The 27,221-nt window shown below is 36.6% G+C and overlaps 2 protein-coding genes across 7 annotated transcripts in view; one reads left to right on the top strand and one right to left on the bottom strand.

Moving 5' to 3' along the window:
- TEX12 (testis expressed 12) overlaps window positions 1-25,538 on the top strand; it is a 41,100-nt gene extending 15,562 nt beyond the window's left edge. For 2 of the 5 annotated variants that reach the window (XR_010378903.1, XR_010378904.1), the window contains 3 exons: window positions 21,021-21,507; window positions 24,192-24,303; window positions 24,396-24,421. Coding sequence is in view for 1 of the 5 variants with exons in the window: in XM_010986111.3 (XP_010984413.1) it covers window positions 21,747-21,772; window positions 23,346-23,421; window positions 24,192-24,303; window positions 24,396-24,447; window positions 25,221-25,365 (411 nt within the window). In the remaining 4 variants the exon portion in view is untranslated. Of the gene's footprint in view, window positions 1-18,685; window positions 18,821-21,020; window positions 21,508-21,635; window positions 21,773-23,345; window positions 23,422-24,191; window positions 24,304-24,395; window positions 24,448-25,220 lie in introns of those variants that run through there. The other 3 variants (XM_010986111.3, XR_010378905.1, XR_010378906.1) reach the window with 3 other exon arrangements.
- Window positions 1,673-18,779, bottom strand: IL18 (interleukin 18). 2 transcript variants are annotated; one of them, XM_010986140.3, is made up of 7 exons: window positions 18,641-18,766; window positions 16,296-16,412; window positions 11,875-11,961; window positions 11,060-11,071; window positions 7,049-7,183; window positions 6,104-6,237; window positions 1,673-2,624 (listed from the first exon to the last, which is right to left on the bottom strand). In XM_010986140.3, exons 2-7 carry the CDS (start codon window positions 16,381-16,383, stop codon window positions 2,403-2,405), a joined length of 678 nt encoding a protein of 225 aa, XP_010984442.1. In that variant the 5' UTR covers window positions 16,384-16,412; window positions 18,641-18,766; the 3' UTR covers window positions 1,673-2,402. The 2 variants fall into 2 exon arrangements, with proteins under 2 accessions (XP_010984442.1, XP_031299591.1); XM_031443731.2 differs by lacking the exon at window positions 16,296-16,412 and having other exon boundaries at window positions 18,641-18,779.
- Window positions 25,539-27,221: the final 1,683 nt, after the last annotated feature.

Consider the following 27,221-nt stretch of genomic DNA (forward strand, 5'->3'; position numbering starts at 1 on the left):
ATACGAGTTTTTTGACATACATGTGATTTACAAATATTTTCTCTGTGCTTTGTCTTTTTGTTTTCTTAATGACATCTTTTGAGTGAAAAGTTCTTTTTTTTCATTTTAAATTTTGAAATAATTTTTTTAATAGAGGTACTGGGGTTTGAAGCCAGGACCTCATGCATACTAAGCACGTGCTTCACCACTGAGTTACACCCTCCCCCTTAAGTTTTGAAATAATTAAAGATTCACAGGAAGTTACAAAGATATTATAGAGAGTTCCCCTGTAACTTTCCTCCAGTTTAACTCCCAAATTTTGAACTTTGATTAAATCCAATTTATTAAATGTTTTCTTTTATAGATCAAGCTTCTTGGGTTGTGTCTAGAAAATCTTTGCCTAGTCCAAGATCTTGACATTTTCTCCTGTTTTATTCTAAAAGTTTTATAATTTCAGCTTTTATGCCAATATCTCTGATCAATTTTGAATTAATTTTTGTAGATAGTGTGAGGGAAATGTCTACGTTCATCTTTTTTTCTTTTTGCATATGAATATTCAATTGTCTCAGCACCAGTTGTTGAAAACTTTCCTTTTCTATCAAACTGCCTTTGTCAGAAATTAGCTGGCCATAAATATAAGGGTTTACTTTTGGACTCTCAGATCTATTCCATTGATCTGTAAGTTTATCCTTGTGTCAGTACCAAACTGTTCTGGTACTGCCACGTATATTAAATTTTAAGATTAGAAAATGAAAGTTATCCAGCTTTGTTGTTTTAAAAAAATTTTTGGCTATTCTGGGTCTTTTGGATTTCCATATATGTTTTACATACAGCTTGTTAGCTTCTGCAAAAAAGCCTGCTGGAGTCTTGATGGAGTTTGAGTTGATTCTATAGATCAATTTGGAGAGAACTGCCATCTTAACAATATTGAGTCTTCCACAGAGAAAGACAAATAGTGTATGATATCACTTATGTGTGGAATCTAAAAAATACACAAACTAGCGAATATAACAAAAAAGAAGCAGACTCACAGATATAGAGAGCAAAGCAGTGGTTACCAGTGGAGGGTGGGGAGGGGCAATACAGGAGCGGTGGGTGGGAGGCACAAACTATTGGGTGTAAGATAGGCTTGAGGATGTATTGTACAACATGGAGAATATAGCCAATATTTTGTAATAACTGTAAATGGAAAGTAACCTTTAAAAAATATATAAAAACAAATTAAAAAAAATTTTAAAATATTATCTTCTGATCAGTGAATGTAAAATGCCTCTACTTTTATTTAGATTATATTTAATTTTCCTCAGCAATGTTTTGAAATTTTCAGTGTTCAAAACTTGCACTTCTTTTGCTAAATTTATTCGTAAGTACTTTATTCTTTTTAATACTATTGCAAATGGAACTGGTTTCTTATTTTTAAGATAAATACGTGTATACAGAGATACAATTTATCTTTATATATTAATCTTGTATTCTGTGACCTCGCTGAACTTGTTTATTAATTTTAATGGGGTTTGTGTGCACACGGGTGTGTCTATTCCTTAGGATCTTCTACATACAGAATCATGCAGTCTGCAAATAAGGACAGTTTTACTTCTTCTTTCTAATCTGAGTGGTTTTTCTTTCTTTTTCTTGTAACTGTGCTGGCTAGAACCTCCAGCATGATGTTGAATAGAAGCTGCAAGAGCTGAAATTCTTTTTTTTTTTTTTTTTTTGGTAATCATTAAGCATGGCGTTAGCTTTAGGTTCTTCATAGATGCCCTTTATCACATTGAGGAAGTTCTCTTTCAAGTTTGTTGAGAATTTTGAATACAAATTGGATTTTGTAAAAACTTTCTTCTGCATTTATTGGGATGGCTGTGGGTTTTTATCCTTTATTAATATGGTGTATTGCATTAATTGATTTTAGAATATTAAGCCATCTTTGCATTCCTGGATTGAACGGTACTTGATCAGAGTGTATAATCCTTTTTCTATGTTGCTGGATTCAGGATCAATTTGACTTTTAAAGATATCCTGACTTTGGAAGAAATGCAGAAATTACTCAAATGAAGTGGTTTCTTATAAAATATTTATGGTCTAAATTATTTTCTTAAAAACTAGAAAATTCAAATATCAGTATTATTCATCATTAGGACCAAGAACCCAAAATATTCAGAACACTTCTACTGAATACAATCTACGTTTCAATTAACAATGTAGAATGTATTTTCAAACCAAGCATTCTTTTTACATTATACAAATATTTTTTTCACCTGGATAAGGGGAAACCATTTCAATTTTGTGAAAACTTATTATTAATTTATTAGTGGTACCTCTTGAGAGCACTATTCATTTTATTTCATCATTGTAATACAGGTTCAAACTCATAACCTTTCTGAAAGACACAAAGTCAGAAAGGTCAAACTACGCAATTTTAATATCTAGTTCTTGTCTTGAACAGTAAACATTATAGCTTTATCTCCAAAGTCCTCCTTTTCTTTCAAAATGAGTTTGAAAAAGTCATTCTCTTTTTTACAAGCTAGAAAGTACCCTTTGTAAAATGAAGACTCAAACTGTATCTTATCATCATGTCCTGGAACACTTCTCTGAAAGAATATGATGTCATTTCCTTCATCATCAATATTATCAGGAGGGCTCATTTCCTAGAGAGAGAAAAAAGTTACTTAATTTTTAAATACATGACCAATTTGAATACGTGCAGTTTGTTTTGAAATATATTACTGAACAGAACTAAAGAAGTTTATATTCTCAAGAGTTAAGAAAAAAAAATCCCTTGAGTATAGAGATACTGACCTCCTCTCCAACTTGATTTCCAGTCTCCCATTCTGCCTGCCCACTCTGGCTTTTCCCACCATGGAATTCATATTCAAATCTAGACCTCCCAATATATCCATCATATGATTTCCTTTTCTCCTCTCGCATTAAGTGAAGTTCATATCTGCTCAAGATGAAGTACAGTTCCAGCAAAGACCACAGCTTTTTTAGGCTAATACCAGTTCCTGTCTTCTCCAACCATTCATAGCCAAAGACATTGATGACTCCACCCATAGGCCTAGGGTAGCTCCAGTTTGAGAACTAACTGTGAGAAAGGCAGGAAGTGGCCAGATTCTCAGCTGCTTCCTTCAGTGGAGCCTAGAACTGAAACTGGCTCTAACTCGCTGCTTGTTCTAGGGCCAGGTCCTGGGTTCCTGTATAGCTCTGATGTCTTGGCTTAGTCCCCTTTATTGCTTCCCTGCCAAGCTCTCTAGTTCCATAGTAGTCCTGAATTTCTGCCCTGCAGGTAGTCTGTCTTTTGATTGGGCACTGCCCTAGAAGGCCAAATGCTGATTCTTATATATTTTAGCTGCAGAATAAGGTATTCCCAAGAATGAATAGATCACTTGAGACTATAATCCTGCTGGTCACCTGACAGTACTGCCTGCACTATGCCAATTATTTTATCACACCGACTTTTCAGGATGGACTAGAAAATGTGAGGATCACCTCAGGTTTTTCCATGTTAATCCTGGAACCAGGAGACATTTTGAACTTAATTTTGACCCTCTGATAGCAAAGATCCTCACGATCCTAACTGAGGATGGACAGAGAGCCCCTCACCACTGCCCCAACCCCAAATAGCATTCCAGCATCCTCCTAAGATGCCTAAAAGAACCTGGGGGTTATTTCTAAACTTCTCAATCAGTTATGGAATTTACAATCATAACTCTTGAACTTTGTCCTCTAGCTCAAATGTTCAGTCTTGAAATAATGACAGTACAAACTGGTTTTCCCACTGGCACCTGTTTCTGCGGCTGTCTACAGTATAGCAGAATTTAGGAAGAGACCCTAAACTGGGGAACCACTTTGGGACTAAGCTGAAGTCTAATGGGAAATAATCCTTAGTCAAAACTTCAAAAGCTCTAGAAGTATTAGCAGATGAACCTGTTAGTTCAAACCTAGCATGGAAAGTTTAGAGTTGAAGGTGGTGGGTGTGGATAGGTAGAACAGGCTGTCTAATCACAGTTCAATGTCACATTTCAGAACAGAGGCAAGGAAATCCTGGGACAGTAGCTCTCCTTGGCTTTAGTGTTGACTATTCACAGCCGTCATAAAGAAGGTGCACAGCAAGTGAATGTAGAAACAATCTGGTGACCCTGGGGAACCCCCAACTTGGAAAGTCCTACCTGGTGAAACCTGAGTGCTCCAAGCAAGGATTTAAAGGATTCTTTACATCAGGAGGGGCTGATTTTGATCTCAAGGACAGTTAAGCTTGGCCTAACATCTGTCCTCTTGGTCGTCTCCCAAGTGCATCAGCAAGTTTGAGAGAGTCCTGACCATACTTGGATGGATATACAAGGAATAGACAATGACAATCACCTCTTGAAGCACATCCCTGTTGATACCATGAAGGGTCTTGCCCAAAGAATAACAGGGGTAACCGTAAGCTCCAGGACTTTATAAAAAGTAACCAACACAGAAAGGTGAGCACATAATGGCAGTTAGTTGTGTCTTATGATCTAGAACCTAGTCTAGATTTATAATCATTGCTAAGATTCATATTAGTGGGAGAAAAAGGGATTACAAAGCCCAAGCTAAAACTGGTCCTAGCTTACCCCTTCCTCCCTCCCTCCTTCCCCCTTCTCCTCCCTTCCTCCTCCTCCCTCCTTCCAACTATTTACTGAGTTCCTACCAGAAGCAAATTTACTGTGAAGCTAATGAAGCTTAGAAGATCCCCTCACTTGCCCAAGTCTCTTCTAAGGCCTCTTCTTTTCTTGTTCTAAATAAATTGTCAACTTTATGCTTTTGATAATTATATAGTCTATTTCCTTAAAAGGGCTGCCCAAATTGCGTAATCTTCAGGCTCCCCTAAACCTGGATTTGCTCCAATGTCTACTATATGCCAAGCATCATTTCCATCTTCTTAACACTCTCCCTGGTCTCTCAACAGGAATCCACTTATAGATCAGGCTTTCCCCCAGCTTCTGCAGCAGAGTTAGTTTTTCTCTAGCCCACATGGCTTGAGCTTGGTCACCTTCCTCCTTCCCTTCTGATTTTGTTGCTAAGTGACACCATGCTTAACTCTCTCGACCCTGTTTGTCCACCCCCAGGCCTCTAAAGTCATTACAATAACTAAGCTTCCTGCCTGTCAGGTCAGAGAGCAAGGACTCCAAATTGTCACCTGAAAGGGTATCACTCTGGTTGGAGGGGGATGGCTAAGAGACTTGTTTGGAGGCTCTATTTGTTGCAGACACCTGATCTTACTTGTGCTTTAGAGTGGCTTTTTCCTCCCTCCCGATTTGCCCCTTGGCATGTCTACTAAGGTCATACTCTAATTTTTGGTGGGAACTGAGTGATCTTGACAGCAGTTCTTTATTGGCAAATCTCCACTCAGAAAGTCTTCACGACACAAGATTCACCTCCGAAACACTGCCCGTTTGTGAGCATCCCCTGGCTGCTCTCACTGGAAGGGAAGTTTTCTGGGTCAACCCATAATGATAGTTAATGATTTTTTAATCCAATAATAGTGGAAAAAAATAGAGAAAAATGGCAATGGAGAAGAAAATGGAGAACAGAGGAAAAAGCAATGGCCATAAATAATTTATACTTGGCTTTGAGATATATTATACTGTTGCTTTTACAACTGATTTTATTAATTTAATTCACCTAGATTAACATTAAAAATAACATACATCAGCTGAATGCTAAGGGTTGTAGCCAAGACTTAGGTGAAGAAGCAGGAACAAAACAATTAGGGATTAAAATATTATCATAATTTACAAAGTAGAGGATTTACGGAAGAACAATTAGCTTCATTCTGTGTAGCAGGACTTATTCTGGAAAGTCACATGCAATTATTAAATATAATAATTCATATATGTATTCTGTGTTATTATTTATCTATAGCTTGATTATTCAGAAGGCCTAGGTTATGTAACAAGGGCTGTGCCCCTTCCTCCCTATGGCCGGCTCGGAAAAACAATGTTACTACAGTAAGTTAAAAAGAGTTTGACAATTTTTAGTAAGTATCCATTTTAATCTACATCTTGCTATTCTTGTTTTAGGCAAAAAGTTGTACTGGTATATTTGGGCTTTCTAACTTTGCGTATAAATATTACTAAAACAAATTAAAGTTCAGCCTTACCTTAAAGGAAACAATTTTGTCCTTACAGGAGAGAGTGTAAGTTTTCCTACACCTCACAGAGATGGTTACTGCCACACCTCTAATGAGGCTGTCTCTGTACACATTAATGATAAACAGAGTCTGAGGTGCATTATCTGAAATAAAGATTAACAAATGAGCATGCTAGTTAGAAGAATTTTTTTTGCAAATAAGCATTTATGCAAATTAACCAAAGGATAATCCTTAATAAGCCCATCACCAATCTCACACTGAGATTCAGCCAGTTAGCAGAAGACTGTACAATTGTTCATGCATTCTTTAAAACACACTTAAATATGTATTATAACAAATGCAGCAACTTTTTGAGTGCTAAAGGGATTTTATGAATTCTAGAAGATTGTCTTTAACTTTTAAATGCTAAATAGAATATTAAAGATCTGTCTGTTAAAGGTTAAAAATTCAGGATTTTTCAACAGTGTACATTCACTCTGTCAACTCTGCCTGAACTCTGATGTTTGGAATTCATCCCTTGGAAGGCACAGTGAACTTACTCATTTTCCAAGACACGCTAAATTTCTGAGGGCAGACTTATCTGAAATGCTTGTATATTTATATTTAATTCTGGGTTTTGAAAATGCTATCAGCAATTTCAGCTGTAAACAGCAGGTATTAAGGATCCAACTCAATGGCGATCCTACACAGTTAATGCAATTATAGTCAAGGGATTGGTGATTCAAGTGTAGGGTCAAAGTAGCATGACCCCGTACTATCTTTATTGTATCAGTTTTTCAGCCCAGCTAAAAAAAATATAGATTCTCTATAAAGTTTCTTGTAAGTGAAATTATTATTACTATGACTTTTCATATAAGGGTTAGGTCTATCATAGAAAAGTATAGGCAGTTAAATGGAGTTGGAAGAAGTTGCTGGCCATTTCCACATTTACAAACATAATTAAAAAAAAAATACCTGAACAGTCAGAATCAGGCATATCCTCAAACACGGGTAGATTTCCTTGGTTTATGAAGAGAACTTGGTCGTTCAAATTTCGTATGATTGAGAGTTTAGGTTCAAGCTTGCCAAAGTAATCTGATTCCAGGCCTTCTACAATGCACATTAAATTTCATTAAAAAAAAAGCTTTTCCCCCTCTAAATTTACAAATAGGCATACTATATATTCCAGTTTTCAATAACAATCACTACCTTCTGTTATGGAAGCTGAGGTAAAGCTGCACAGTGTTTTTTAATCCACTTCTAAGGTCATACCCTGTTCTTGTTATCACTTAGAACTACTCTATTTCTGAACTCTTCAATTCAAATATCCTACTTTCTGACCAGTCTCCTATCCTTGTAGTTTCCTTACATGTTTCTTCCACTTTCCTGAGTCCTCCTGACTCTTACATTTTCTATCTAAGCTCTTCTAATCTTCACTTCCTTCTCTGTGCAGCCTGGATCTCCTGGTTCATCCTTTTATCTACCCTTTTGCCAGTATCTTAAATCCCGAACTCATTTGTCTTTCTACTACAAAACTCTAAACTTGGCCACTGAGTGTGCTGCTGGTAAACAATCATACAAATATGCAAATTAGTGCCATAACAAACACATCTATCGTCAATACTTTCCTTTTATAGTTCAGCACGTCTTCCATAGTCCATGGCTGCAATTTCAAACCCTCTTCACTCCCCTCGGGATCTCGGCACTGTCACCTCTGCCTTCACTTTCAGCAAATGATTTCCTGCTGGTCACTTACACACTTAAACTGTCTCATCAGTTGTTATTTCCTCTACCCGTCTTGTCCTAAGTGAAATGTGTAAACGGTGCCCCTCCCAGCATCTCAGGCTAACCCCATCTGTGCTCTGCATGCACTTTCAATGAAGCTTTGATCTACCATCATCCTTCCTTCCAACAACTCAGCAATTCTCCTTCCTGGATTTTGCCCTAAAAAAACAGTACACAAATGTGTAAATATGTCTCTAGAAGAAGGCTTATAGGAGTATTTTGATAATAACAACAAACTGGAAACAACTTAAACGTCCATCATTTGAGAATTTATCAAATAAATTCTGGTATGTTCTTACTATGGATTATCATAAATTTAATATAATAGCAATTATTCATTGCCATGGAAAGACAGAAAGATGTCCATGTATTAAACCAGAAAAAAGAGGCTTAACTGTAGTATTTTATGTATAAACATCAAAATGATAGCAATGAATATTTTGTTGTTATTGTCATGTTTTTATTTTTCTTCATTTTCTTACCTTCATTGCCTGAATTTTTTATAATAAACACATTACTTTTGTAATCATAAAAGCATAAGGCTCTTTTCATTTTGAGACTTAAAACACCTCCATCCACCGTATCCCACTCTGTAGCTAGACTTATTTCTCTCCTCCTTTAGCCGAGCTTCTGGCAAGAATTGGATGTATCATTTCCTTACTTTCCATTCACCCTTCTTCTACTCACTGCAATCTGCCTCTGCCTCCATTTCTCCACCAAATTGCTTCCACCAAGATCACAAAACTCCCTGTTGCTAAATGTAATAGATGCTTTCTGGCTCTTGATTTTCAAGGCTGCAAAATTCAACACAGTGCCTATTATCTCCAACTTGAGATGCTCTCCTGGGACTGTGGCTTTCTTTGTCTTTCTTATTCCTCTTTGGTTACTCGGTTCTGTTTTATTAGCTTCTCTTTCTACTGCATCCTCTAATTGTAGGCATTCGTCAGAGTTTAGTCCATGGCTTTTACTTTTTCACTCTACATATTTCCTCTGATTTGTCATTTTATTCCTATAGCTTCAGATGCCATTTTTATGCGTGTCTCTTACATCTACATATCCAGCCCAAATTTTTATCCTGCGTTCAGAACCATATGTCCAAGAATCTACTGGACATCCCCACTAGGATGGCCCAAAACCATGCCCATCATCTATTTTCCCCTTTGCCCTGCAGTCCTCTTTACGCTGCTTTTCCTCTTGTTTTCTATTTCACTGCATGGTACAAATTGTCCACATGAAAAAATGTAAGCATCATCTTTACTGTCTTTCTCTCCATCCCCTTCCAAATCCAACTCCAAACCATGTCCTGTTGATTCTTCCACGTATTTCTAAAGTCTCTTCACAGCCCTCATTGGCACCCCACTGTTCCGACCTTAATTCATGTCACCATCATTTCTTATAGGGACTACAATAATGGCCTCTTAATTGGCATCCCCCCATTTTAGCCCCCCCCCCAGCAATTCTTTCTACTGAAGCCAGAATAAATTAAAATTCAATTTTAGTTAAAGTTAACATTCAGAGATATGATCATGTTATCTCTGAATTTTAACGAATCATATGACCACCCAAAATAAAGTCATTTTCCAGATTCCTTACAGCTGGTGCCATATGACTAAATTCTCAATACAGTATGAGTGGACTTGATGTTTACAACATCTAAAAAGAGCCTTTAAAAGGAGTGTCTTCCTCTTACTTTGACCACTTTCTTGCTAGCTGGGATATAGACCCAAAAGTGTGGTGAAGATTTTCAAGGATGTGAATGAGTTCAACAACTGGGGGATGTTGAAATAGAAAACAGAAGAAACTTGAGTTGCCAGCATCATCAGGCTACATCCAGCCATACTAGTCTTGAACTGACTACTTGGATTTGTATTCAATAGAAATATTTTCTATCTTATCCAGTTGCTATATTTTTGGATCTCTTTGTTATAGCAAACTAATCTGTATCCTAGATCATGCATATTGTGCTTAATGAATCCTCATTACTCTAAAGTCCAAATTCAGTATCTTGGAATAAGAGTATCTTCTTGATCTGCACCCTATTTATCATTCTTCTCTCACCATTTTCCTGGTCCCACTCTACTCCTATTCTGAATTACTCTTAATTTCTCATACACGCCACACTTTCTTTCATATCTTAGCCTTTGCATGTGTTCTTGTTTCTGCCCAGAACATCTTCTCTTGGCCAACCTCTATTTACTTTTTAGTTCTCTTCCTTCTTCAAAATGCCCTCCCAGAATCTACTGGACTAAATTAGGTGCCCTGCTACGTGCTCCCATAGCATCCTGTGCCTTTGTAATACTTAACATATCATGTTCCAATTGCCTTCCTAGTATGCCTGCTTCTTCCTATAGGACCTGTGTTTTGCTCACTGTTATATCATAGTGCCTAACATAGTGCCTGAGATACAGATGCTAATATTTATTGAATTAAATAAATGGGAGTAGGGCAATCTTTAAGAAGCAAAATATGTCAATAATATCTCAGTAAATCTTGGAAAAGAGACATGAAGGAATAGTATTAAAAAAAAAGTTGCTGTTCTCTATTTCCATTGTAGTAAGGATCAACTTAAGAATGAGGAAACTGCTATTTTTAAGGAAAAGTATGAGAAACTAATGACCTTTAATAATCTGGGGGTCTGTTAGAGGATCGTAGGCTATGTACCGGTATGATTCTCCTTGAATGTCAGAAGTACAAGGGACAGGTACATTCACTTCTTAGCAAGACTTAATGACTCAGCCTCAGAGATCTGTTTTCTCTACCCTTCTCCATCTCTCTGCTTCAGAATTCCCTGCACCCTGGGAGCCTCCCAGGCTTCTCCCCAAAGCATTTATAAGAGAAAGGGTGTTCTTGATTTTGGACAATTCTCATGCTTCAATCCCCTTTTCCTATGTACTCCAGAGAATCCCTGACTTGCTGCTCATCTCAGGATATATGTAACAGGCAAGATCTATTTTGTAGATTCTAAGAGCTGGAGAATTTCCTAAGGTGTAGAGAGGCATATTTTGTTGGAAATTCTTTTTTGCATCCCTTTTAGTCATCTTTATTCCAAAGCAGTGCTATTGAGTCCACGTTCCTTTGAGGGCCTATCGGCTTCTCAAATAAATTCTCTCAGCTGAGGATGGTGATATGGATATGCCTGTGGGATGCTTAATCAAGTAGCTATTTATTTTACAAAGAGAAAGAAATAAATGTATACTTTACCATCATTTTCAGCTAAAAGGGAAAAAGAGAAACAAAATATGTTACATTCTGTATTTCAACTCAGAATTTCCTCTCTCTCTACCCTTTTATTACTTTTTTCTGCCACTCTGCATTCTTTAACCCCCTATCTTGCCAGCGAAGGCTTTTGTTGGCTTCCATAAAAATATTATATAATCATCTGAAAGGTTCCATCAAATGAAGCCAGTTAGACTTAGTGTGTTCTCAGGTATGTTAGATATAAAGCTTAAATCTAGGGTTCAGAAGTTCAAATTTGTAGCTCAAAAGAAACTCTATAAAGTGATAGATTTTACTCTTAAATGTATTACTTCAATGGGAAGTCGTCTAAAGACTTTCTTTGAAGCTTTCAAATAAAGCCAAACTGTCCAAGGAAGATTAACCATAAACATTTATTTTTATTTGTTAAATATATTTACATAAAATGGTATAACTCACAGAGCTCTAGATTTAAGATATGTATCTCTTATGTAATTTGCCAGTTTGCTTTGGGAAATTGTATTACCTGAACGTATCCAATTGTGTAGGATTTTCATCACGGGCGCCTGCAGCCACCTTGTGAGTGGGCTACTACTAACTAAAGCGCCAGGACATGTCGTGAGACAAGGTGCTGGGACCTTGGACACACCGTGGTTAATTTTTAGAGGCCCAATATATAAATATATTTCCCAGAGAAGAGTGTTATTAGTATTACAGTGGAAGTTGGTGGCAAGAAAGAGTCCTTACTAGTTCACCTTAGATCCTTTCAACTTGAATACATTGATCTGAATGCTGTATTTGGGCTGTTGTTTTAGACTTACCTACAAAGTAAAGCGTATTGTTAATAAATCTCATTTCCACAAAGCTCATGCAATTGTCTTCTATTGGTTGAACAGCCATCTTTATCCCTAATGAAAGCAAAGAGGCATCTGTTAAAAGGTGGTGATTGTTCCTTTAACACAAATGGAATCTTTTACCACTCACTCCCTTGTTCTACCACCAATTCCAGAAGTCAGTGTACCACCCAGCATGCTGACGAACACTCTGGACATTTAGTAAATGCCAGGAGTCTTCAGTTTATGAACGGACATGTTCAAATCTTCTCTTGCAAACCATTAGATACTTGGAATCCAGAAAGCAGTCTCTCATTAAACAATGTTATTAAGGGTGGATAAGTGGCCCACTATTGAAGTGAATTATTGTTCTAGTATTTTGGGGGAAATATACATATATTACCAATATATAGACACCAGACACACACCTAATCCTGTCCTTTAACTAGGAACTACTTCTATCTCTGTCTTATAACTGGTGGGGTCCCAGTGTGTGTGAGATTGAAGGTTTGTGACTTCATTGTCAAAGTGCTAAAGTTGGGGCACTGATTAAAAATAGTGTTTCTGTCTGGGAGTGGGGGCAGGGTGGGAGGTGGCTGAAGGGCTCTGGCATCTGATGGCCCTCTTTCTCACTGAGCAGCAGCAGCTTTTGATCTGGAGTCTGGATCACACTATGCTTTTTACACAAGTAATACACAAATACAATCTTTCTGTAAAAAAGTCAAATAACACAGGATTAGAAAATGTTAAAAATTCTTTTTCCTCTTCTCCTCTGTCCCCCTGCCCCCAGCCCTCCAGTACAGTATACATCCTTCCAGACTTTTGTCTATGGAGCAGGGGTTGTAAATCTGGGAACTCTATGAACTTGGATGGGAAAAACAATTGCATATTTATTTTCACCAACTTCTAACTAAAATTTAGCAGTTCCTTGCATTATGGTGTAGGAAGCAAACCACAGTAGTATTCATAACTGTCATTAATAGAAAAACATATTTCTTATTCTAATTGCTGCAGAGCTCTTGAAATATGGTTTAAACTCATTACTACTTTGAAATATACGGAATTTATTAGACCCAAGAGTACAATTGCTATTTCATGTGTTAATAAAGGAACACATATATATCACACAAAAATTTGTAAAAAAAACTTTTTGATAACCCTATTTTGATATAATGGGTTTCTTTTCTGATCCTATACATTTAATTTTCTGCCTGTAAAAGCGTGGTTCTGAGTAGGGGTGCACAGACTTCACTGGATTGCCATGAGAGCACTGTGGGGGTGTGGTGTGCCCACTGGTATTAGTAGGTCAGAGGAGGAGTGCAAAGATGCTAGCTGCCAGTGCCAGTGCTAGTGAGACAGATGGAGAATGCAAAAATGGCAGCTGCCAGGGCTCCGTCCATGGAGTCCTAAAAGCTCCTGCACCTCCCTCAGATGCTTTAAGATTAACAAATGAGCCTCCTTCACATATTGTCTGGGTGCTTTTCAAACTATTTTCGTGATGGGTCCTGGGGTGAGTGAGTCAAGCCCTTTGAGAGTGGAGTCTGTTGCCTACAGCCCTATGGTCCTCCTGGATGTAAACTCCATTGGTCTTCAAAGCTAGATGTTTTGGGAGCTCATCTCTTTGGTGCAGTTTCCGAGGGTTGGGGTTCGTGATGCTGGGCACTGACCTCTCAGTCCTCAGGGAGTAGCTCTGTATTGATGATGTCCCTCCTGATTGTGGGTGGCTGCACTGTAGGTGGGGCTTTTGGTGAGACCCTGTCACTACCTCTCCTACCCATCTGGATGGGACTTTTAAATCTTTCTTTGTGGAGGAGCTTCCAGCTAGTTTTCAGGTCTTTTTCAGAGGGAACTGAGCCATATGTAGCTGTAGATCTGTTGTGTCTGTGGGAGGAGGTGAGTTTAGGATTTTCCCAGGCCATCTTGAACTGCCCCTCCATTTGGTGGTCATTTAACAGTTTTATCTAGATTCAGTTTATATATAATATATAAGTATATATATGTATACACACATAGACACATAATATTTTTAATTATATATATGGTTCTCTATAAATATTGTTTAGATAAAAAAGCAAAAGAGAAAAAGAATGAACTTTTGGAATATCTAAGTGTCTTGAAAAAAGGGCATCATGGCAGGGTGGAGGGAGGAGGATGTTGAAAATAAATGGCTGAGATTCTCAAAGATAAATTATACCTTCTTGACAATTTCATAAAAATTTGGCCTTAAATATTTAACATAGTTTGTTAGCATAGTCTTTATTATTTTATTAATTTTCCCCTTACAAGAATGTAAGTTCCATAAGGTAAAGAACCTCTGTTAGGTTCAGTTTAGTACTCCAAGTGCCTAGAATGGTGCCTGGCATATAGCAGACATCTGACAAAAGTTTGCCGAATAAATGAATAAATGAAAACAAATTTAAAATTATAATAGTAGTAAATGTTAAAAAATAATAGAACAACAATAACCTGTATGTCTCAAGAGTTTCTGAGATACTTAAAGAACAGCCTAGTTTGTACTATAGTGACATGAAAGGAAATAATTCCACCAGGTATAAGAGACACTTCCATGTGGCAATAGTGTCAACAGTTCACAAGTCACCTTGCCTACCGGCTTTGACATTGTCACTCCAGATAAACTATTTAATTTGGAGTTTATAAATTTCCATTTTGCCTATAAAGTGAGACAATCATTTTTTTTATAATACATTAGTTTGATTCTGCCTAGTTCAACCCACATAAAATGCAACTTGTGGTTAAGTATGACAAAAGCTTGTAAAGGAGAGATTCAGATTATAAAGTCCCTGTTTAACTAGGCTAAAGGGGGTGAACTTTTTTTTTCCTGAAAAAGTACTGACTTACTTTCAGTAGGAAAAAGACACGGTAAAATTTATGTTTCAAAAAGCTCACTTTGGCAGCAGTGTAGAGAACGGATTTGATGGCATGAAGTTGGACACAGGCCAGAAAACAACCTCAGAACCAATTTTAACCGTTAAGACTTGATGATGCCACAAACCAAGGTAATGGCTGTGGCGGTGAAAGGGAGAGGATGGAGTCAAGAGAGATTAAACAGCAGCATTTTTCAGCTGATTGGTTGTGGGTCAAATGGAAGAAGGAGGAACTGAGGATGACCTCAAAGTTTCTGGCTTGGGCAATTTGTTGAGTGGTTACTTCATTAAGAAAGAAGAGAATGAAAGACAGGCTTGAGTGGAAAATACCTCAGTTGTAAATCTAAGAGATAAATATCACAGAAGTCAAAAAACAAAGGAGCTTTGAGGAAGAGCTTCTTGAAATCAGAAGCTGCAAAGCCCATAATTTAGATACAAGCTTCAACTTGTTCAATGAATTTGGCAATTATTATCAGCAGAATGGTTTAGGGAAAGTGGAGGTAGCGGAAGGCAGGTGGGAGAATGAGGTGAAAAAAAAAAGTAAAGACAGTGAATGTAAACTATTCTTTTAGGAAGTTTAGATACAAGGTGAAGAGAGAGGTTGGCCATTATTGGGGGATATAAAACTTGCAAGTTTCCATTTCTGGCTTCAGATCCACAGATTCAAGTGTAAGATACACTAATGAATTCCTTTTTAACACATATGACCAAACAACCTATCCCGAAATGAAAACTGGGAGTCCTTCTCAACAACCTTGTCTAACTTTTCCTGTCTCAAAAATACTGTAGATTGTAACTCAGAAATGTTTCTAGAATTCAGTATCTCCTCTCTATCTCTACCAGCAATCTTTTAAATCTAGCCCCTGTCACTTCTGGTATCTTCTATTTTAATAATCCTTTACTTGGTCCTCTTGCTTTCGAATTCTCCCTCACTCCACACTGTGATCAGTTATTTCCTGGAACGTCCTCTGCTTTTTTTTTGCCTGCCAAACCCTTCTTAATCCTTTATCCTTTGTGTCATAGCTCAAACATTTCCTCTAGGAAAACTTCCCTCACTCCTTCATTCCTAGCTAATCATTTCCCCTCAGTGCTCACCATTTATCCTCCTGAAATAGCTCTTATTACACTGAATTAAGACTATTTTGATTACAAATAGGTTTGCCCAGCTTCAATCTGAGTTTCTTTAAGTCAATGAGTTGTCCTTTGTTTTTGAATCTTCAACACTTTATATACAATAGGAGCTCAATAAATGTTAAGTAAATGTTTGCTATGATAAATCTTGTCGCCATGACAACCATGAATAAAGGGAGTGGCACAAATTTTTTTCTGTCTTAAAACTTTCACTCCATCTGAAAGCCTATGAGAAACAGTATGAAAATGAGGGAAGTCTGAAAACAGATTTAAAAAAATAGAATAATTTCTCTAATATTCTTCCTCTTCTTTTTTTTTTTTTTTTCCTGGTAGTTTCTTTAGTTTCTCTTTTATTTCATGTGACTCTTTATTTTGAATTCTTTATTTTCTTACCACTCTTTTTGTTAGATCTCAGTACATCTATGATCACAAGTATTGTGGTCCTCTTCCTCTCCCCAATTCTCTTCTTTTTCTTTCTCATCCACGCTCCTTTGGTTTCTTAACTGTAATCTATGAAAATTATAGTTCCCATTGGATAAAAATGCTTTGAATATTTCACCTAAGATTCTGGCTTTTTTCAAAAAAAAAAAAAGAGTTATAAACGACCCCAGATAGATCCTCCAAGGAGTATGCAGTGATAATTGGTTCTTTGCAACAAAAAAATTTTAGTTACACAAGCCTTGGAAACTAGCCAGAGGCTAGTGAAAGGTATAAAATCATGATGAAAATTAAGCCACATGTGTTCCAATCTGTGCTGGGGCAAATCATTTAATTTTGAGGGTCAGTTTCTTCATTTGGACAAGGAGGGAGGGAGGGAGTTGAATGGTCAATATTTAAGGTTTTTTTTCCCTAGCTCCAGCATTCTGTAATTCTATATTCTAGTTAAGGCTGCAAAGAGAGAACCATTTATATGTGGCAAATGCCCCAGTAACCACTTCTTCATAATTGTAAAACAACACATATTGATTAAATATTTATCATCTAGTCAACTTTGTTAAGCCATTAGAAGTTTAAAGACATACTAATTAATAGCTTAAAAGTAAAAGTGTTTTGAACTTGAAAGGCAATTATGATTATGTTTATCCTTGCTATGAAATTCCAATTCTGTAGAATAGGTGTGGGGGGAAATAAGAAAGCATATTATCTAATTCCCTAAAATCTTGACAGCAACAAGATCAAAATCTAACTTTTCAGTTCTAATAGTCATTTTGTCCTTCTAAATTCTGCCATCTTATGAATGAAAGTATGTGGGCATGGTGGAGGTTAGGGTGGAAGAAGGCTCAGGTAAAATTTTAGGTAAATAGTTAATGATCAAAGGTGTATACAATTAACTGCTAAATACAGACTCGAAGCAAAAAGCCAAAGTGAAACTGATGGAATGGCCTTGTGTGAAAAGGAGAATTGAATTTAATCTTGAATGCTTACAATTTGAATATATGGATAAGAACATGGAAGAGCATTTATGTGATACTTAACACAATGTTGTAGTGGGGGGGTAGACTGGATGGATATATTTTTTGACTGTAGAGGAACAATCCTGCTATCCTGCAGTGAACACAAGGTAGGGTGGGGTTAGATTACGCAGTGCTTTGAAAGTCATGTGAAAGTTTGTATTTAATTTCACAGGCAATAAGAATGCAGGTTACTGAGTTCGCAAGGGCATTATGGAAAAGATTAGAGACAGGCTCTGAAACTATAAGAATTCAGGTAAGAATTCATAATATTCATGTAAGGATGTAATATCCAGATTTTAAAGATATTTTGAAGGAAGATTTAATAGAACATATGATAGCTAGATATAGGTAAAAAGAAGAGTTTAAGAATATCCTAATTTTTGTTATTTATACATCAAAACAGAGATATTCATTCAACCCTTTCCTTGTGAAATAAAATTCTCCTGGGAAATGCTATAACATTGTCCAATTTGGCCCAGCCTAAGGATGCTGACGCAGATTCTATAGATTCTCAACCTCTGGCAATTTTTTTGTTTGCTTTTAAAATAGTTGATTCAGAATTGAGAAGCTCTTTAAAGAGAAACATTTATCTTATTCTAAAGCAGCAATTCTTGGGAGTTCATGAGGTCAAAGCTATTTTCATAATACCTCTAAGATGTAATTCATCTTTCACTCATTTTCTCATGAGTGTACAATAGAGCTTACAAGGGGTTATATTCTGTGCTTGATATTGCATAGACTGAAAGCAGAAGCAGATGAGAATGCAGCTCTGTTCTATTAAGCCAGGCATTAAAGAGATTTGTAAAAATGAAAAACACCACCACTTTTCAAAGTAGAGTTTTTGGGAAAAAATATATAGTTATCCATAATTTAAAATGCTATTTATACTGACATGTTATGTGCTTTTTGTTATTTTAAAATCAATTAATAAGTCAGTTTTTTATGTTTCTCGGTTTTAATTTTTAACACAGTAAATGACAGAATACAGCAAATAACCTAGAGAAACAAAAATTCTTCAGGACACTCTATAATTTTTAAGAGTAGAAAGAGGTCACAAGACCAAAAAGCTTGAGAATATTTGCCCTGAACTGATGTTCTCCAAGATTGGGTAAAAGAAAGAATAAGATTTTACTCTGACTTTGCTGTGTTCCTTATGTTGTAACTGACTAGTCACCCATCATAGTTATGTCAGAATACTTAAACTCCTCTCAGTCGCTTTTTTAGATTATCTACTTGTAATCGCTGTATCTAGGTTTCCAAATAAAGAGGAATCATATTTCTTACCTGTGCTCAACAGTTTCCTGGGAGAGGAAGTGGTCTGGAAGATTTGACGTCCCTTTCTTGTCCTGGTAAAAGGAGGCAGCCCCTTCCCCCTTCAGCAGCAGAAGCAAGCAGCCAGGAATGCAGAAAGAATTGGAAAACACAACTTCTCGCTGCTCGAATCCAACAGCGGTCTGGGGAGGGGTGTGTGTGCCAAGCACTTGGGAGAAAGGAGGAAGAGGGTGGAGGGAGGAGACTGTTCTGGCACGCCTTGGACCCGCCTTCAAATGTGGGCTCTTTCTTAGGGCAGTGAAACTTGAAATAAAGTGTCAGAGAATACGGGCATTTCTTTTCATGTAAAAATCATATATAACTTTAATGAAATCATTTCATTTGTTGCAGTTCTGGCTTTTCCAAAGCCTGTACCTCTTTCAGAAGGACATCCAAGCACTTTAAAGAAAAGCACCTTCTTTGTCTATTAGAAGCATCTTTTCTCACATTAATCTCTCTTTTTAGAATTTCTACTTACACTTTCATATGAAAAATTTTTTTATCTAACAATGCTGAATAATCCTACAAGAATAATTCCTATAATGTAATCATAGCACCCAAAATGGAACTTTAAAGAGCAGAGTGTGACTATCACAGCCTTGAAAATGATTAGCAGAAACAAAGTTTCTCAATTTTCTCTTGAACATGTGCTAAATTGTATTACCTTCTTAGCAAGGGAATTAGTAAGGTGACCTTTTGTTTTTGGTTTTTTTGCCATCACAGCGAGAGACTGAACAGAGGGGTTCTAGACTTAGAAATAAACTGTTTACATCAGCAGCTAGTTCAGGTGTTTTTCTGTTGTTGTTTTAACAATATAGAGTTTTCATTTCATAAGGTCATAAAAACATCACGTTCACAGCAGTGATTACAAAGGAAGTCTAAGTAAGGTAGGATGGTTGAAGGTGCTTGATGCAGTGACAATCAGAAGAAAAAGAAATAGCACATTTAAGACGTATTTGATAATACACACACGACTGAAACTGAAATAACAAGTTTTTATCCTATGTGTTGTCCAATCAGGCCAATTAACGTGAAAGCATGAAGTAGAGTCAAAACAGTGATTTCAACAAGCAAAGCACCAAGCAAGTTAATTTTAAGTGGCCCATCGTCAATTATTTTTCTCAGCTGTAAAGATACAAAATGCATAATTTGTCCATTTCTTACTTTGGAGACATTTTTTCCTTTGTCATAGAGCAACCCAAATGTCTCTGTGTCCTATTTCATAGGATTGTTTGTGAAGATTAAATGAGATGATGATATTGAGTATTTGAATATTTTAAAGCACCAGACAATACCTCTCCTCCCATACTCTCACTTATTCTTACTCATATAGCTTACCAAATGGAGATAAGATAAAAAAAAAACAAACAAAATGTACATGGTGTTCTCTTAATCTGATGCAAATATTTATGTATTAGGTGGAATCATTTTTCCTGAAACTATTTTAACAACTAGATAACTACCTGTTTAGATATCATACCATATGAAGGCTGGGAGAGGAATTAGATCAGTACTTCCCAGACTTTGGGGTTTAATGGACCATTAATAAGAATAACAACAATAATGATAATAATGAAGAAGAGATAAACACTGAGTGGATAGCTTTACATTTTACCAAGTTAAGGACTTTTTAAAAATCTAAAAAAATTTTTATATTTTTATTTTAAAAAAATTTTAAATTTTTTGTTTTCTTTTTTGGGGGGAAGAGGGTAATTAGGATTATTTATATTTATTTAATGGAGGTACTGGGGATTGAACCCAGGGCCTTGGGCATGCTAAGCATGCACTCTACCACTGAGCTATACCCTCCCCACTATTTTCATTTCTTGAGAAGACACTTTAACACCACAACCTATAGGAAGGACACAGCATCAGATTAAGACAATCCTTTAAAGCGAATGCATTAGCTTTAGGAAAAACTCATTATTTTTTTCCTCATTTTATCACAAATAGGGAAAATTTCAATACAGATTTCTATCAGTCATCAGAAAGTGACTGGGATCCTTTAAAGACTATCAATAACTGCACCATAATCTAGTCTACTTTTACTGGATGACTTACATCTCACAATAATAGCAACTCAAGTTAAAATGAGCACCTTTTTCACAAACAGACAATAAATAAACATATACACACAATACTTACAAGTCTTTATGACAGCTAACATCTAAATAAGCCAAAGGGAAAAAGACATTAATAACATGTGTTAAATATAATTTGCTAAGTTGTAAGATTGTGAATCTGGAATTTATGGGAAATGTTACTGACCTTTGTTTTATGAGGTGATGGGCTTTCAATTTTCTTCCACAACTAACTGCGCATGAGTGTACAATATCTGTCTTTGAAACTGCAGGTCAAAATTGCCATGTGAAAGCATCCAGTGAGGCTAAACTTCAAGTATGTGAGCCTCGCATGTTACGAAGTATTTTTTTGAAAGCAGTCAATGAAGTGGACTACTGAATGAAGTTACTGACACATTAAAGAAGAAATTTTCTAAAAAGACGGTGTGATTCCAAAAGCTAGTCTGGATCAAGAAAAAAAAAAAAAAAAAAAAAAAGGTGAAGGAACGGAGGCTCTGGATCTCGAAGCCTCGGCAAGCCGGCCAGGAGAACTCAGGTTTAAACCCTTCCTGCAAACAAACCATCTGGGACATGATGTAACTTTCACTTGGCAAGTGGTGGTGGTGTGCTGCTATTTTGTTTTCTGAGGTTCCAAGGGGCTGGGGCACACCCCGGCCTTCCGCTGGCAGTTCTTGCTTGGTTTTTCTTGAGGAACGGGTCTCAGGTTTCCCGCTTCTTGCAGAAGCGCACTGGAAGGCAGGGAAACGCCTTGACTCACAGGTACTCCAACCGGAGAAGATGAACGGGAGGCGCTTCTCAGGGCTGGCGCGACAGGCGGCGGAGGGGCGGCTCGGGGGGCGGGGCGGACACGTCACGTGACACGCGCATTGCCTGCCGGGAAGGCCACCACCGCCCCTGCGCCTGCGCACTGGAGAGCAGCCGGCCTCTTCATTCCTGCGCGTTCGCTGACGAGGTCCCGAGGCCTAGCAGTCGAGCGGGCGTGGGGTGGGGATGCTGGGATGAGCGCCCGGGAGAGCGTGACTGGGTGTGAAGCAAGGCAATGAGAAAGGGTGGACGCTTCCTTGTAGGGTCTCTAGTGGGGCTGAAACCCTCGTGGGGAGAAAGGCGGGGAGCGGGGCGGAAAGTGAGGACCAAGGTGGGTGGGGCGGCCTGAGGGGCGGAGGTGACGGTGAGAAGAAAGAAGGCGAGAAGCAAACAGTTGCACAAGGTCCAGGGGGAGTGCTTGGTGATGACTGTGCACCAGCGCCTCAGATTGCACAGCCGGGGTCAGTGGCTGTGACGGGTCTGTCGCAGGCAGGGGCCTGGTCTCTTGACGAGGCCTGGATTTGGCGGAGGCCCTAAGTCATGACAGAAAAATTAATCTTTTTACAGAGGCAGAATTAACTAGTTAGAAAAGTTTTGGTTTGACTTAAACGCACGTTCTATTGCTTTGAGAGAGGCAAGAAGAGGTGTTAAAGGAAAAGGGAAGAGAAAAAGGGGAAGGGAGACGAGAACAGTTCTCATGTTGGCTTCTCTGAAACATTCTCGAACTTCCCAAGGCAAAGTGAGCGCCCCCGTGCACATGTAGTAGTTTTCTACATGTTGCTATTATAGCGCTTACACTTACGTACTAGAAAGATACTGACAGGATAGTAGGAGCCTTATAAGGAATTTACTAAACAGACATCTCTGTTATTTGTTGTTGCTGTCTTTCTGTCATATATACGTATACCTATACATGTAATATATACGAATATTACATGTGACTAATCAAACATTTGTTGCAGTTGTCCAGGTCAGCATAGTTTATCAAAAAACAAGCAAAGTTAATGGATAACTTGAGTGTACCGAGCGATCTTCATCCACTAAGATGTAGAGATCATACCATTCTATGTTTTAACAGTTTTTCTTTAAGTTTAAACTTAGTTTTCCAGACTCCCTGGGAAATTATCTTTACAATTTAGGAGAAAGTAATTTAAAAGTGAAAGTAAAAATTGATGCTATATGAAGAAGTTAAGATAGGACAGTGGGGAAAAAAATCTCAGAAGCAATCTTGTTCTAGTCTGGCCCAGTGATTTATGTTTGAATTTGGTCAGCTATCTGTATCCGTTTTCACATTTGTGAAAAATGAGATTGAATTAGATGACTATAAGATTTATTTTAATACTAAGATACTGTGATGGCAGAAAAATCTTAAATGAATCCTGAAACAAGGAAGAAGTGCCAAAGAGACTAGTTTGGCTGATGGAATATAACAAGAGAGCAGAAGAAAATCATGGGAATGATAGGTTGGCCCCAGGTGATGTAGGACTTTGGATTCCACACCAAAGAATTTGAACTTATCCTGGAGCAATGAATGACCAAGGGAGGGCTTTTTGACTTAAGGGAATGCAGTAATCAGAGTTTTGAGAGATTACCCACCAGCAGTTGGTAGGATGAAACATAGAAGGGAGAATTTGAGTGGGTTAGGTAAATAGACAAAAAAAATTTGAGTGGGTTAGACAAATAATGAAAGCCTAAACTAACAGTGGTAGTAGGAGTGGAAAGAAAGGGAAGGATTCAGGGGAGCTGTAGCATGAAGTTTGTACCTAAATTTGGCATTGCTCTAAACGTTCCAGCTCTTGCCTCCAGAATATGGCAAGTCACCTTGTAAAACCTGATAATAGAAATTGCAAAAGACCAAGAGAGTTGGAGGTAATCTATATGCTTGTGGAGCCTTAATCTTTTATTTTATATACAGCTCAAGTTTGTTCCATTTAAGATAATTCTGTTGATAAGTGGAATTTAATGTCTTCATATTTCCAGAGCTGGGATTGACCCAGCAGGGCCTATGTTGACTTCAGCTTCTTTTTCACTAAGTACAGGCCTCCAGGAAACTATTGGGAGATTTCTTTGTGATAATTTGTGATCTAGAGACAGAAGTGGGTTCATGCCTTTATGATACATTGGACTTTAAATAATTATTCTGATAGATAAGTAAGATACCTAGCTATTGTACTTGCAGATATTTTTAAAGAAGAGCACTATATCCTACTCTTCTTTACTACTACCCCACCAATTGATTTGATTACATTTGGGACATTATTTGTTCCCTTGAAGATTATGTTATCTTGGAAAAATTTGCAAGCATCTGGCTGTTATCCAAATTAAAGTTTTGTTGTTTTACTGTGGAAACACCTGCTGGTTCAAGATACAGGAAATGTTTCATCAGGGGATTAATACCATTTTTAAAGTCTAGTGCAAACCCACAATAAAATTATTATGTTGAACAGTGCTTGTTGGGTCTAAAAGTTTCCTTGATAGTAAAATTACAAATGACTAGTTAGGACAATAGAGCATATAATTTCTAGCATGTTTACTTTTTTTTGAAAGGTATTTTATTTGCTTTTTTTTTTTTTGATGAAATGATATACCTTAAGGATCTTATTAACTGTTTACTTATTTTCTTTGCTTTCTCCTATTAGCCTCAAATGCCAGATAGTCCACAACTGTCCTCTCTTGGGAAATCAGATTCCTCTTCCTCTGAAAGCTCTGGACTGTTTTATAAAGATGAAGCCCTGGAGAAAGACTTAAACGGTGGTGTATAAAGTGCTTATATTTATATACATTGATTTTATAATATGGAAAATATATTGTAGTTCTTAACTTAGTGATTTTTTTTTGAACAGATATGGGCAAAGAAATTAATCTCATGTTGTCTGCATATGCAAAGATCTTAAGGCAAGTACTTATAGTATATTCTCTTGAGTCTTTAACTTAGACATAGAAGTTTTCTTTTGGAAACGCCATAATGGGAATTTTAGTTCAGTGGCTGCAAAACCTGTCCAGTAATTTTGGAAATTTTTTATTCTACCTCAGTTTCTTATAATAGATTAGTTGGTTATTTTCAAAGATTAACTTTTATACTAAATATCCTTTGGTTTGATTCTCCCAGAGCTGATATCAGGCTGGATACACTTTGGTCTCTAATTAGATGATATAACACTTAAAATTTTATGAAAAAACTTCTTTCAGAAAAATATCATTGAGGGGAGGGTATAAAAATATCATTTGGTGAAGGTTATGATAATAGAGGGATATTAAAGATAAAATAGATATTTATGTTTATGAAATGTTTAAGTATTTTCAATATATATTTGAAGGCTGAATTTAAATATTCTGTTGGCCTGAGATGATTTGTAAGATAATTTTTTAAACTACTGGACAGTCACTATAGTTGAATAATGGTTTCTGTGGCAATTAAAATAATGTACATAGTTTAAATTAGAATTATATATATAAGATATGTATTCTGCTGTATCAAGAGCAGTAGTCAAAAATATTTGTGGGACTGACTGAATTTTTACTGAGGAGTGTAAATTAATGGAGCTTTCTGGTATACAAAGCCATTTAAAATGAAATAGCTGACAAATATAGCATAATAAAGAACATCACTATGATAGTGAGTTTAGATGTTATAACTAGTTTATTGTAAAACTTTTCTTTCCCACTAGTGAGAGAGCAGCGGTAGATGCATCTTACATTGATGAGATAGATGGACTCTTCAAAGAAGCCAATACTATTGAAAACTTCCTAATACAGAAGAGAGAGCTCCTGAGACAGAGGCTTACAGTGATTGCAAACACACTGCACAGATAAAATTGTGTACTTAAAATTAGCTGAGAATTTAAACCCATTGTTGTAATGAAAGAATGACATTTGTGCTCTGAATGCTTCCTAGTTGTTAAGAAAAATGTGTAGCTTAAATATAGAAGGGGAAACTCCTTAAATTTCTTCTCTAGAATTAAAAGAGGCTTTAAGCTGGACATAAATATGAAGTATGTAGTTTTTCTTTTGAGGGTCAACTATTTGGCATATTTTATAAAAGTCTAAATTATTTAAATTATGTATGAATTCCTTTTTTTCAATCCTCCCAACCTTTCTTAACTTTCTAGAAGACTCAGTGAGTTAATTCGATAATATTTAATAATATTGTGCTTTTTATTTTAGAATATTTTCTTCAAATAGCAGATGGATAGCTTTCAAGATAGTTTTAAGTTGCTTTTCATGGTTGGTATTGAAAAAAAATTAAAGCCCAAAAGTAATTTTTCCAGCGTCTCAATATGTAATTAAACTGTGCCATTGCTATTCAATATTACCATTTGATTATTTTCACTATTATTATTACACATCGCTAATAAAAATTTGGTTTAAAATTAATTGTCTTGTGATAAAAGTGGTAAAGTTAAAACCAGAAATTACTAACCAGAACTTTATGAGTTGATTTTTTTACACATCAACCATATCAATGGTGCAGTTAATGAAGTTTACTTTGAAGCCTTAGCAGCTGTGCAGGGTGGGGTAAAGGTTAGTGATGCAAAAGTAGAGACTGGCTAAACAACAAGGCAATCTTGGTGAGTCATTTCAATCCTGTTATAATTCCGAAGTTGAATTTGGACTAGAAGATCTAATGTTTATCCAGAAAAAAGTCCTCCCTTTGACAGAAGCTACTGCTGTGATTTTACTGAAAACCTTCAATATGATTTATAGTTATATGTGATAACTATTCATCAGATTTTTAAAAAAATCACAGCACTCATTGTTCAGTCATGTAGATAATTTAATCTGTTATATGTATATTTTGCTGATACAAGCAGTCACAAACTTGGACGTATTTATAGACAGTACCATAGGGAATTTGGTATTCTTCAGGTGGACCGCATGTTTGTCATGCTGCCTTCCTAATGTTAAAATCTCATTCCATCAAATTACTATTTTAAGGCATATATACCGCATAAAAGAACTACTCGTACAAGAAAAGACTGAAAACAGTAAAGTAAATATTTACTAAAAATGTTGTTATTAAGTGGGAAAAATGATTAGGTTTGTAGAGGAATATGTTGATGGTACAGGATAGGCTGAAGGTCAGTAAAGTAACTATTAGAAATGGGATTTTAAATACTGAATGCAACAGGATGACTATATTTGAGTAGATACGATTTATTAGCTGGATTTTGAGTTATTCTGTTACCTTACAGAGTTCTTTACTGTTTAAATATGAAGCTGACTCTGCTAGCTTATCATCATTAAGAAATATTCTCGACTTATTTTTTTTCTAAGCGTTTATTATTAATGTGAAAGATAAGGCTAATCGTTTCAGAGTGGATTTCATATTTGTTATGTCTCGATAGTGTCACTATTGTTCAATATCTGGTTCTTCTCTGTGTAGTTCAGAGAATTGATCATTTCATTTAATGTGTGTAAGACTAGGGAACTGATTTTTAGTCACAATGTACTTACTGGTTAAAACAGCTACCTCCTGGGGAAAAAGTTTCTGAAAGCCTAATTAAGGCTTTTTTTCCCCAATCAAATTTGATGTCTTTGGTACCATTCACATAAATAAGAATAATTATCTCACAACTGGATGTATATTATTGCAGGAATATATTTGTCCTTTAATTTATACTTCTCACTCATTTCAGTAAAATTTCACAAGTTTATGAATTATTTTTCAC

This window comes from Camelus dromedarius, chromosome 34 (genome assembly GCF_036321535.1).
Source record: "Camelus dromedarius isolate mCamDro1 chromosome 34, mCamDro1.pat, whole genome shotgun sequence".
Classification (NCBI taxonomy): domain Eukaryota; kingdom Metazoa; phylum Chordata; class Mammalia; order Artiodactyla; family Camelidae; genus Camelus; species Camelus dromedarius.

Coding starts and splice junctions, on each gene's coding strand:
- IL18 (XM_010986140.3), bottom strand. CDS start 16,383: ATGAGAAAGAAAAAGAAGAGAATTGGGGAGAGGAAGAGGACCACAATA. Junction 6,238..7,048: donor GCCTGATTCTGACTGTTCAG/GTATTTTTTTTT, acceptor TCTTTATTTCAG/ATAATGCACCTCAGACTCTG. Junction 2,625..6,103: donor ACAAAATTGTTTCCTTTAAG/GTAAGGCTGAAC, acceptor TTCTCTCTCTAG/GAAATGAGCCCTCCTGATAA.